Here is a 12999-nt window from a genome sequence, read left to right as displayed (position 1 = left end):
GATGGAAAAAGATAGAACCCAATCTAAATCCTACTAGTCCAAAACTTGATATTTACACTTAATCGGATTCGGGTTTCAATTGGATTGGGTTCAGATTCAGGTTGGATATCGGGTTACATCCTACCTGTTGACATCCTTAGAAGAATGTCCTTGATGATCAAAATTTGATATGTATTTTCCTTTAGCCAATTAATTAACGCAAACTTTTGTCAAACAAATATGCGATATGATAATAATGACTATAAAGGCTGACTTAAAAAGATTGAATGCCAGGTAAGAAATTTTCTTCCGAATTTCAGGTAGGAGATTTTCTTATAAGCTTTACACGGATGACCTTAAAAAAGACTTTGTCCAATTTGAGGACTCCAAACTTTCGATGGACACATTTGCATCTCTAATAGTGTGGCTAAGGCTCCGTTTGGAAAGTGCCAGTCGTTGGCAGCTAAGGATGTAGTTACGGGATCCCCAAAATTTGTGGTTTTAGCAAATCCACATAGTTGTTTGGGACAAATGGAACGGTTCAATTGAGGATTTATCACTTTTCACCTGTTTGGAATGAGGATGAAAAAGCTGAAATTAAAACTCAAAGAGCATTGGGAAGGTCGTCGAGCAGTCATTGGTGTGAGAACTGGTGTAGTATTTGGTAACTACCACCTAGTCCAGTCCAGGTGAGAAGTGATATGTGAAACTGGAGGTGTCAAATGACAATCTAGTGCCATCATTTCCTACAACTGCATCCATCCCAAACAACTTTGTACTCCTTGCTTCCCACTGCGGCTACCTCCAACGTCTAGTTTCCAAACAGGGCCTAATGGTATAATCCAAAATCACAGGCCAACGTTTTCATGCTGCCACACGTAAAAAAATTAAGAATATTTTTTAGAAATTAATGAATAAATGGCTTGAAAACGTAACCAGACCATCATCTAATCTTTTTTTTTAAATAACATTCATTACACACAGCATGTTTTTCTTTCTCCCTTGCCTTCTTTTCTATTCTATAATAAATTTAGTAGCCGCAACTTCCCCTCTTTTTAAATCATGATGATTTGGAATCCATTTCATTATTATTAAGCCACAACCTTAAATTCTTTGCTGGGAGGAGATGATCACACATGTATTGACAGTTGCGATCCAGTGTTCAGGGCGAAAACTTTTAAGTGTTAGACCCCTTTTAATAGGTGGGGGCAGGCGTGGGGCCCCTCTTTTTAATAGTCCTATCGGTTGAGCCGAATTCCTTGTTAGATGTTCGGCCCCAAACACTAGATCGGCTTCGTCAAACGAGTATTTTATTTTCAAGAAGAATGACTGTCTCGGGCTGATCTTTCAGAGTGGGGCATGTGCAGTGTGAAACTCTACTAAGTGAAAAATGTATCAAGTGTAGGAATGTACGGTATGTGTTCGCTTGATTGGAGACGTGCAATGGCAGCACGGCATGTGATAGGTATCGATATCGTCGTTAGTGCATCATTGTGTGGCGGCACAGACGTGGAGCGTTATTCGGTTAAGTAGTGCCAGCGGATCAGAGGATGTTGCCTTTGGAGATTTGGTTAAGGATCTTTCAGCTTGTAAGATGTTTTTCACGTGTAGCGGTTGGACACACGGAGGTGCGTGTGGGTTAGGGCTAATTCTCCTAAGAATTATCTTAGGTGATTCCAATTAAGGTGATTCCAATCGAGTATGGTGACTCGGAGCTAGGCGAGTGAATGCCTAGGCGACAGCGAATGAGTCTGGGTGATGCTCTTCACTATGATGTTCAATCATCAATTGGTCTTCAGACTAGGAGCCGCAAGGTCTTGTTCCTTCAATGACGAGGTTTTGCTATGTCGTGTGCATGAAGTCGCAATACGCTCCATGGCACACAAGGCTAAGGCAAAGTTTGTGCCTCTTTTAGAAGTGATAGCTGGTATGGGACGATTAGGCACTAAGCGGCATGGACTACATGAAATGCGCATTTGGAAATACGCTTGATCAGCTTCTGCTAGGCAGCCATGCACGGGGTGGTGCGTAGGGCCAATGAAAATGATTCAGCACATAGAAAGGTATTGGTATGTGGCATTCGGCCGTTAGGCTGGCTAGCTTGGGCAGCTTGGCACGTCGCAGGTTTGCGAAGCATTCTATGCCCGTGACAAAGTGATAAGTAGACTTGCGACGGTAAGAAAGGATCGTCGCGCCGCACTGGCTTATTGAAAAAAGTAAGCTCGTGATAAATTGGTATCTGAGCAAAAAGATTTATGGAAACCTTGTTCTTCATTGTGTGCGACACTGAAGAGGACAGTGATGGTTTATCTCGGTTACATAATTTTGTGCAGTTGAAGTGTGGTTGACTGAGCACAGAAGCAGGATGTTGGCAAGATGGTATGGGACATCTTATCGATGATAAGCAGAAGTGCAAGGTTGTTGTTCAGTTGACTAAGGAAACATAGATAAGCTAAAGATTTCTACCAATTGTGTGTTAGGCTTATAGGTAGAGTGTGTCGTTTGCCTTGTGCATGCAGAGAATGCACGTTGGATTCGGCTGGATGGATTTGCACCTTTGGGTATGGGAGACTCGAGTAAACTTTGAAATACTCTCCCAAGATTGTAGGTTAGTGGAGTGCCCACGTTGAGTAGAAGGCTCGTTGTTTGTTGTCTCTTGAGTTGACAGATCTTTAATGAATTGCGCGTGTAGAAAAAGTTATTTTTCGTAGTCCGTTGGTTCCTGCGGGAACGTTTTGCTGACTCTGAGAGACAGTACAATGTGATGACTCCGGGAGTGGAGTGCAGCATTGGGGCAAAGTGCCCTTGTGAGGGCGAGTGCCTACGAAGATACTTTGAAGGACCGCATTGGGGTTCCCCCACTTGAGGACAAGTTTGGACCATTGAAAAATTGCAAGTTTGTGCTTAAGGAAGTTGATATCCATGCGGCACGCATTGGTGTTTGTCATTCTCTATAAGGACCATGAAGGGCTTGGATTTGCCCTTTCTGGGGTTGGAAAGCACCCTAGCCATAAGCATCAAGATAACAAGTTTGTCGTGCGGACGAGAATGACCCGTTTGTATTTGAGACTACACTAGGGTCTCACTAGTAGAGAATGTTTGATGTTGATAAAGTAGAAGACTGTTGTCTAAGTGATCGAAGATGCGTTAAAGGTATGAGACTTGGCGTGTTAAAGGTTGCGGTGATGGTGGATGTAAACCAGAACAAGTTGAGTAGGCTGAAGAAAAAGAGTAAACCAAAGATAAGTACAAAAAGAAACTGGCATATCAGTGAAGACTGTGTTCTTAGTTGTACCAACATTGTCGAGGATGACAATGGTTTTGGGTGGGGGAGAATGTTCTGAGCCGATCTTTCAGAATGGGGCATATGCAGTGCAGAGCTCTACTAAGTAGAAAATGCATCGAGTGTAGGAACGTGTGGTATGCGTTCGCTTGATTGGTGACGTGCGATGGTAGCATGGCATGCGATAGGCATCGGTATCGTCGTTAGTGCATCTCTATGTGGCGGCACAGACGTAGAGCGTTGTTTGGTTAAGCAGTGCCAGCGGATCAGAGGATGTTGCCTTTGAAGATTTGGTTAAGGACCTCTCAGCTTGCAAGATGTTTCCCACGCGTAGCGGTTGAACGCACGGGGGTGCGTGTGGGTTAGGGCTAATTCTCCCAGAAATCACCTTAGATAATTCCAACTTATTTTGGTGACTCGGGTCAGGCGAGTGAATGCCTAGGCACCGACGAATGAGTTTCGGTGGTGCTCTTCGCTATGATGTTCAATCATCAACTAGTTTTCGGACTGGGGGCCGCAAGGTCGTGTTTCTTTAGTGGTGAGGTTTTGCTATTTCGTGCGCATGGAGTCGCAATACGCTTCATGGCACGCAATGCTAAAGTAAAGTTTGTGCATCTTTCGGAAGTGATAGCTGGTATGGGACGGCTAGGCACTAAGCAGCATGGACTACATGGAATGCGCATTTGGAAATGCGCTTGATCAGCTTCCGCTAGGCAGTTGTGCACGGGATGGTGCGCAGGGTTAATGAAAATGATTCAGCACACGAAAAGGTGTTGGTACGCGGCTTTTGGCCGTTAGGCTGGCCAGCTTGACGCGTCACGGGTTTGTGAAGCATTTTATGCCCGTGACAGAGCGATAAGTAGGCTTGCGATGGTAAGGAAGGATTGTCACATCGCACTAGTTTATTGAAAAAAGTAAGCCCGTGGCAATGACAATGAAACATTTTATAAAGACTCCCAAGTTAATTAGGTTAACTGGAGCATCTTCAAGAAAATCCTGGTCTTCTAACCAATCTCATGTAATATTGCATAAAAAATACATCTTAGTTAGGTTTTTGTTCAGGCAAGAGGGTAATGAAAGTTGGCGACTTGTGGGGAGGCTTGGCCAGATTTGGCTATTTGACCTAGCCAAGGTGCTTTTGGGATCATAACAAGGGTTTGACCGAGTCCACAATCAATAGGCTTTATATTGTTAATTTAATCAGATTAGCACTACTGATGAAGCATTTAATACTTCTCTAATAACAAACTTGCAGGCATTTAATACTCAGAGGATTACTATGATTAAAGCAACCAACAATACTCATGTGTTTTAGGCAAAAGATACATTGGCAAAGGACTGATGCAACCAGCTTGGTGATTTATAATTACCCTGACTTTACTGTTACTTCAGTAGCATCTAAGGGTGTAGTTGGGTCGGGTATACCTGACCCAACCCGATCTCAAGACACAAAAAGTACCTCAAGGCGCAAAAAGTGTGCCTCACTTCAAAAAGTACCTCAAGGCGCAGAAAGTGTGCCTCAGTTGAGAGCCTTTTTACCATGAAGCACAAGCCTGAGGCACAATTTTCCTGAGGTGTACGCCTCATATAGGGTGAGGTGCACCTCAAGCATGAGGCGTGCCTCACAGTTATGAGTCAAATGGGGTCAAATCCCTCATTTGACTCAATTTTGGGGCTAAATAGCTTCAAAAAAAATTCAGGCTACCTCCCCCCTGCTCTCTTATTCTCGTCTCTTGGTCTTCTTGCGTTTCTGGCAAAGAAGAATAAGGTACATACCAATCCTCTCTCTCTCTCTCCCTGCGTCTCTTTACTCTCTCTACGTTTTTCAGTATCTCCCTGTGACTCTCTCTCACTGCTCTCCCTACATCTCTTTGCTCTTCTTGTTTCTCTCTCTTCTCTTCCTACATCTCTCTGCTCTCCCTGTGTCTCTCCCTGCTCTCTCAACAACTTGTTAATGTTAATTTTTTATTAAATGAATGCTCATATTTTATTTCTTAAATACTTATGCAGATCAAGTTGTCGCAGTTACATTTATATGTTAATCTCATATTTTTTATTTCTTGTTGGTTGTTGCTTTATCAATAAAAGATTCTTTTATTTATTTGTAGTTTTAGATATTTTTTATAGTTTTTTTTTTAGTTTTCAAAAAAAAATTGAGGCTTACGTGTTGCCTCAGTTTCTGGTGGAGCACCTCGCTATGCTTCAATGATTTTCACATCAGAAGGTTCTTTTCAAAATATCAAGAAAAAACAGGGTCCCTAGATGAATTTTTTTCAATTATTAAAGCTTTTTTCGAAGGCATACATTCTCATTTTATTGATATTTTCAAACATATACATATATTGCTTACGATGCCGTGATTGAGATGGATGATCTCCAATTACGAGCTGTCATTAGAAGATACTATTAGCATCGTTAAATATGATCATGCTAAACTGACACCTCTGCAAGCATGACGCTGCTCTCGATCTTTACTTTCTTCAGCATTTTCCATTCTCTCAACTTTCGGGTGATTCTGACCTTTAATAACTTCATGCATGGGGATGCACCCTCAAAAACAATCCCACCATAGATGGTGCAATGGGAGATCAGGTTATCCTGTATATAACCGATCATCGGTTATATTGAATCCAAAGATTGGGTTGGATGTGGAACACTGGATATATTCGCAATAGCTGGAATGGTGGGTAAAGATGGCTCCCTACTGGAGTTTAGTAACCCAAACTTTGTTGCAACAAGGCATCCTATGGACTAGGTTTTCCACTGTCAGGGAAGGAACAAAAGGAAACAATATAAACAATGTGGACCTTTGGCAAGATACTTGACACAAGCTGGATTGTTAGTCAGCATGAGTTTTTTTTATCCAATATTATTATGAACTAAAATACTTGAAATAAAAATGTTCAAAATTTTCTTACAACTAAGTTGTCAGCAATATGCCCACCAAGATCATGATGTAAATGCATAAAGCAAATAGCCATCAAGGCATGTAAGGTGGTTCCTCGATTGACAGTGATTCTGATCACTTATGCAAGAAAAGAACATTTTTCTCGAGTGAGACAATCAATGGATAAACAGAGATGTTTTTATTGATCAAGGATGTTTTCTGGCAATAAAAGCTAATAATCAGCTTTCCTTCCAGGCACAAATGGCCTGGACTATATGGTTGTCTTGAATTGATGGAAACGAAGAGAGCATGTGGTTCCAAATTTCATATTTGACAAGATATCATTACACATGAATGCTTGAAGAAGAAGAAACTTTTGTAGGCTACAAAGATGCTTCCCAAGTAAGGCTTCCAAACTTGGTTAATGAGAAAATGAGACATCAAAAACATTTTCCAACTTTTTCTACTGCACCTGAACATGCTTACAGCTTATCTGAAAACAGAATCACAACATGATATGGGCCTTTTACATTTTTCATTTCAATCTTGCTTACATGATTAGAACAAATCAAGACATGCGGCTTGTACATTTGGAGACCTGTTTTTGATGAACAATCCCGCAAAACTAAGACTTTGTTCCAGTTGCTCGTCAACAATCACTTTCCTTCATCCCAACTAGGGATATTAGCTGTAGCCTCATTCACCATCTTTACAAGTGTCACCTATGAATTTTTGCAAAAGAAAAGGACAAATAGACAACCATTAGCTAGGAAGACAATACAGCCACAAATTATCAATTCCCACAATTATGAGAATATTGTGTTAAAGGCATATTCATTCGAAAAAGTCAAAGCTAATTAAGCTAGGCGAATTAAATAGCTCCAGCCAAGAAACAGCACCTGCATGTTCTTTAAACCTAGCATGAAATTTGATGTAAATAATGCTCCAAAGTGAATGTTAATAAAACTAGATTCTTAGATGAATTGGCAAATTATATAGGTCATATATTTTATTTAAATGCATAATTACAAGACAGCGATAAACAGGACATTTAAATTCCTTATCTTTACAAGACAGCAATAAATTAGGACATTTAAATACTCATCTTCTTACAAACTACAAAGTTTACTAATACAGAACTGCAAGATATAAGGATCTATACATTGAAATTTTGCTTATGAAAACACACATACATGATACAATATTCTTAACATAAAGATTATTACACTTTCTTAAGAGAATGTCATTCCTCGATGATGTAGAGGATTTAACAACGTGAAGGCCATAATGGATCAGTGTAAGCCAAATGCAAGGAAAAGATGAACAAGACATTTCTTGAATAGAATACCTTTAATTTGAAGTTGTTTATACACGTGTGCATCCACAATTTGCTAACAAAAGACCCAAGTTACTGGGTTCAGTAAAAGACCAGAAAGATAAGTGTGGTAATTTATTTTACAAGCTACAAAGTCATCATAACTTTGTGGACTATTGTAATCCTTCACAATTTGATACGTTTCACATACAAGATTGCTAGAATGAATTTCTTAACAAATTTCCTGGAGAAAACATGGAAACAGGATACATATAAATTACAGATCACACTAATAATTTAAGGAAAGACTATACAAAGGCCTCTAATAATATGTTATTTTCATGTATGTGAAAATCGAAATCAATACTTCAGAATGGACACCACAATTTTATTGCAATTAGATCATATATACCTGAAGAATTACCAGATTTGCTTCTTCAGAAGTGACCATGCATAGCATATTGGATTAAAATTTGATGCTGTAGCCAACATCTTTCACAATCCTTGAGACAATTCTCAATACCGTGATGCAATGCCTATTATACATTATTTTCAATAGCAAGATCCTTTCATAGCACTGACCACAAAAGTAATTGGCTAGGTAGCCAACAGCCTGTATGCAGTCCGTCATTATTATGATAGACCAGATACATGAACAAACATATTCATAACAAAAGTTAGCAAACTTAAAGGAATCACTTTTAGGAAAAACGTGTGTGCACAAAAGTTTTACCTTATGCTATGTTGAATCACATAAATTAGGATCCCATATGCAAACTTCTTGTTAATCCTAGATGAAACAAGATATAAAGCACCAAAAAATTGCCCATACTCAAATCAATAAGAAATTAAGTATTAAAACTTATAGCAGGTTATTGAATTGTTTTATATTACAGAAAACTTGTTAAATATAAAAAATGATGACCAAAGAAATCTAAACAAGCTTCCGGATTTCACATTAAGACACCTAAACATATAGATTGCTCAACAACAAATTAGCTCTTAGTACAGTTTAGGCTCTCTATATGCAAAAATGACAACTAACACAATCCTAGTGCCTCTCCCACAGCCCCACATATGCTCCCACTTACTAAATTTTATGACCGGAGATAGGTTCAGTTACTACTACTGTATTTTAGTAATAAAGATGGCTTATGTAATGGAAAGATTACATACTAAGAGCTCTAGATCAAACATTATACAATCTACTCTAGTCCTAATAAAGATGACCACTCACATCCTGAATCCTCTTAGTGTGAGATCCACTGAACCTCAGTATTATTCAAAAAAAAAATTCTTTGTGTAGTTTACAAAAGCTGATAATGTAGTTTTCTTAAGCAGCAGCAACTTCTCAAAAAGGTCATTCTTGCATCAAGAGGAACAAAAAAAGAAGCTTGATAGTAAACCTGTATCAAGCCTTGGATGGAAAAGAAGAACAAGAAAACATTAGAGGAGAAACTTAGGGCTGGAAATACAATATCAATCATACTTCATGCACTATTCACAATTCTTTGTTAATAACTTAACAAATAATTATATCATTATAGTTAAGTTGCATAGATAGATAAACAAATCATGTAGTACATTAACTTACGAAAGTATGATTTTATCAATATACTTATTTTTTAATAAAGCTTTATCAACATACTAATCTCATCTCCTAATAACCTTAAGTTTCATATATTTAACTAATCCAGCTTTCTTAAATGGTTAATTATATGTTCATTCTTCAGGCGGTTGTAATTCAAGTACAATAATCAATCAATAAATGAAGCAAACATGCCTCACATATCTGCAAAAGAATTATGGTCGCATCAGAATAACCGAAGCTCATCACCATAGACATGAACATTCAGCTACCTAGGATCCCAAAGTATCATCCAGCATTTGTAAAAGTATAATACATACACATCACTGCAAAAAATGACCGACAAACTTAAGCCTGTTGTGCTCTGACTATGCCATTCAAAATAAGGACTTTCAGCTCCAACGACGGTGAGGAGTTTAACCACCTTATATGACAGTTGAGAACAGCTTTTTGTACACGGTGTGTAATTGCAAATAGGGAAATTATTTCATGATCCAAGTGTTGAATTTGAAGAATAAGCCCTGCCAACTATCTGATACATCTAAAGGTCTGACAGGTTTCTTTTCCAAAAATCTTCCTTCTTTTTAACTACTCCCAAAGTGGCCCAATTTTTGTGAAAGCAACAACATGAAAATGAAGGCTTTTCTGGTTGTTGTCAGCCAAGCAAACATATGAAAGATAATTTGGAAGATAATACGTATGAATAGACTAAAAAGATTACAAGATGACTAACGGTTCATAAACTTTCTCTTCAAGATGTTGCTTGGAACCGCTGAAAATATAATTCTTCTTTTGCACGCTTATAGATTTCATTTGCAAACAAACAATATATAACTTTGTATGCAACATGTAGCACAAAAGTAAGCATTAAAGGAAGACTAGCAGGTGCAAGGAAAATTCTCTGCAAAATACTATTGAACAGATCGAGTAGAGGAATATATGAACCATAATATCTGTGGCACTTCAAGATCTTTGGATGAGGTAAACAAACTACCAAGGCAAAGGATAACTATATTTATTTTAATTTCCAAGTTTTTTTAGATATCATTTATTAGTTAATTCCCAAATAGTTTTCAAATCTAACAACCTTTTCTTGTAGGCGTCAGAAACTCAGTGCTACCATGTATGTTTGAGAGTCATAGTGCTAAACAGTGATAAGCATCATGGCCTATACCACACGGATACTGAATTTTATTCCCATATCCACCCCCACTTATTCTATTAGTAAGTAAAAAAATCCTTTTTAACGCTTAATTACCAAACCTTGTCCTTTATGAATTCACATAAACGTAAAGTTGGAACATTTTTAAAGAAAAAGAGAAGCCTATGACATACCACACTTTCAGGAACTCCAGGAGGAGGCAAGGGCAAATTTTTTGGTGGAGGACCTTGGAGATACGATCTTTTGTCAAAACGCCACTCCCCAATTTTTCCATATGTCAGCTCCCCCTGAATAAGAAAAGGTTCAAATTTCATGATCAAAAGCTAAATAGAAGTGTTATCAAGAATTCACATCACCTCCAATGCTAGCATCATATAACAAGCAAATACAAGCTCATTGCCTGACAATGTAAAACACCCAATGATTGTATTTCTTGAGCAAAAAAAATTAAACATATTCCAAAGAGGAAAACATAAAGGCACGGTAGTATTACCTTCATATTATAGTCACAACCATAAGTATAATGTATAATGAACTTTTTCCCAATCTCTAAATCCCAAGGTGGCTGAAAAGATCAAGTTGCAAAAATCTCTTTAGACCATCTAAAAAGTAATCATGAAATGAATATTTCCATTGATAGACTATGGCCATATATAAGCTGAAGTAGAAACATGGATAAAGACAAAACACCTGTATCATGAAATCTTTCCGAAGAATATGTGACACCCCATGCAAGCCAGATGCAACAGCATAAGCATACCTGTATTTTCAATAAGAAACATCAGAGAAATTCAGAAAGCAAACATGATGAATTATAATTCGAGTGCTGGATATCGTAGCAGTACAAAAAGTTCAACAAAAAGAATATAAAATTGTTCCCATACATTTCCAGAACCCATCCAAAAGCTTTGTCGGTCTCTTCATCCTCCTTCATTTTCAGTGAAACATTCATCCAAGTAGGGGCAATCTTTTGCAGTTGAGACTGAAATAGATAGGTAACTTAGCGCCTCTAACAAAATGACTTTCAGAGTATGAAATACCAAACATATGGTTGAAGCAAGTTAATAGAGGTGGACTCAAATCCGCTACAAGTTGCTATCCAAGTAGCAACATAACAATAACCCAATAACCATCAGGGTAACCCACCATTGGAAAAATAACAATTTACCATGGCAGCCAGAAAGAAAGCTCACCTTCTTAATGATTACAGGAGAATTTCCAATAGGATCTATATCAGTTATCGGTCCCTTCTCTTCCGGGAAAAACTTTCGAATAAGTTTCTCGTGCTCATTTGGTTTGATGTAGAAAAAAGGAAATGCTGCTGGATAATCTCCTCTTGCCAAGTTTGGCAGCGGCTTAACGAATATGTGATCGGGCTCTGCCATCATTATATAGCTGCATTTCTCATAGTTCAAATGAAAGAACCAAGAACCATTATTTTATTATGAGCTTGCAAGAAACAAAACAATCAAAAGATGGAGACGCATTGCGTAAACTCTTACTCTTCCGCAATCGGTGCCTTCTGCAGCCATTGAACAAAGGCCCATGGTCGGTTTAACACAACATAACCCTACCAAAACACCATTTCAGTTTCAAGCAACAAGAGACAGTTTAAGTGAGCAAACTGCGAGATTCCACATTCGATTCCAATCAATCCAACAAATCACAGGCACATTCATAGAGTACAAAAGACGGTTGGCACATGAATTGATAAGCTTGAAAAGGAAAAACATGCCTAATTCTTACCTTGTCCTGACCTGATGGAAGAGGATCAACCACGAAAGTTGGGATCTCATTCATCAGATTATCCGGACTCCCCGAATGCAGAACTCGAGTGAATCCTCCCATCTCGGACCCCGGTTGTTCCTTCATCTTCTTATACCAATAATACATTATCCTACACTGCCATTTGCTGTAAGGCGCATCAGTAGCCGTAAGCGCCACATGAAATGGCGCCTTCGAACCGTCCGACTTCTTCAACGAATCCGGCATCTCAGTCACAGCATTGATGAATTGCATCGACCGGCCACCGGTCACACTACCCGAGTCTTTACCTACATTTTGCCCTCTTTGGTGGATCAGCATAGATATCATGTTATAAGAAGCAAAGAAGAAACCAATCACCACCACGACCAGCAGAAACGTCGAAGCGCGCCCGATGCTTCGATTCACAGCCATTTCCGAACCCCTCGAAACTCAAAAGCTTCACAAGATCCCCTTATTCCGAATTCATCAGAACCTCCTAATTCGCATTCAAAGTATCGAAATTCCCAATACTCAATCTCCAAGAAACTTCAAAGAATTCCGACCCAATTCCATGGGAAATTCATCCGATTAACGATTCAAACAAACTTCTCGTTCCCAGTTCCTCAACAAACACAGCATTCCGCACCCAAGAAACAATCAAATTTTCAGGACGAATGATTCCAAGAAACTTCTGTGAAAACACAATACCTTTTTTACTATCATTTAATTCGTTGGAGAAATCATAAACCCCATCAAGATTCAAGCTAACTAAATCCCAAAAAACAGAAATTCGCGATTCAAAGCGCAACAAAACTCCCAGAAACTTGAAGGAAACAGCAATTCCCGCAGGAAATTCGAACTTCTAAAGCAACAAAACCAAACAAAAACTGGGTTTTCACTTTTCGGATTTCCTAGATCAAACTCGATCGGATTTTCAGCTCAAATAACAGGCAAAGAAATTATTCAAAAAAAAAAACGAATAAATTTGCATTCTCCACACGCCATGTAGAAACCAAAAGAATTGCACAAATCTACGAAA

At 38.6% G+C, this 12999-nt stretch overlaps 1 protein-coding gene across 1 annotated transcript; it reads right to left on the bottom strand.

Moving 5' to 3' along the window:
- Positions 1–6544: 6544 nt before the first annotated feature.
- LOC149836717 (hydroxyproline O-arabinosyltransferase NOD3-like) lies at positions 6545–12651 on the bottom strand. The gene is made up of 8 exons (XM_090007085.1): positions 11961–12651; positions 11717–11784; positions 11408–11609; positions 11099–11196; positions 10905–10974; positions 10708–10779; positions 10388–10501; positions 6545–6871 (listed from the first exon to the last, which is right to left on the bottom strand). The coding sequence occupies exons 1-8, from the start codon at positions 12390–12392 to the stop codon at positions 6806–6808; spliced, it is 1122 nt and encodes a 373-aa protein (XP_089863211.1). The 5' UTR covers positions 12393–12651; the 3' UTR covers positions 6545–6805.
- Between the last annotated feature and the right edge of the window lie 348 nt (positions 12652–12999).

Source organism: Nuphar pumila, chromosome 5 (genome assembly GCF_984573655.1).
Source record: "Nuphar pumila chromosome 5, dmNupPumi1.hap1.1, whole genome shotgun sequence".
Classification (NCBI taxonomy): Eukaryota; Viridiplantae; Streptophyta; class Magnoliopsida; order Nymphaeales; family Nymphaeaceae; genus Nuphar; species Nuphar pumila.
The sequence above is the reverse complement of the archived record's forward strand: the minus strand, read 5'-3'. Positions and strand labels throughout refer to the sequence as shown.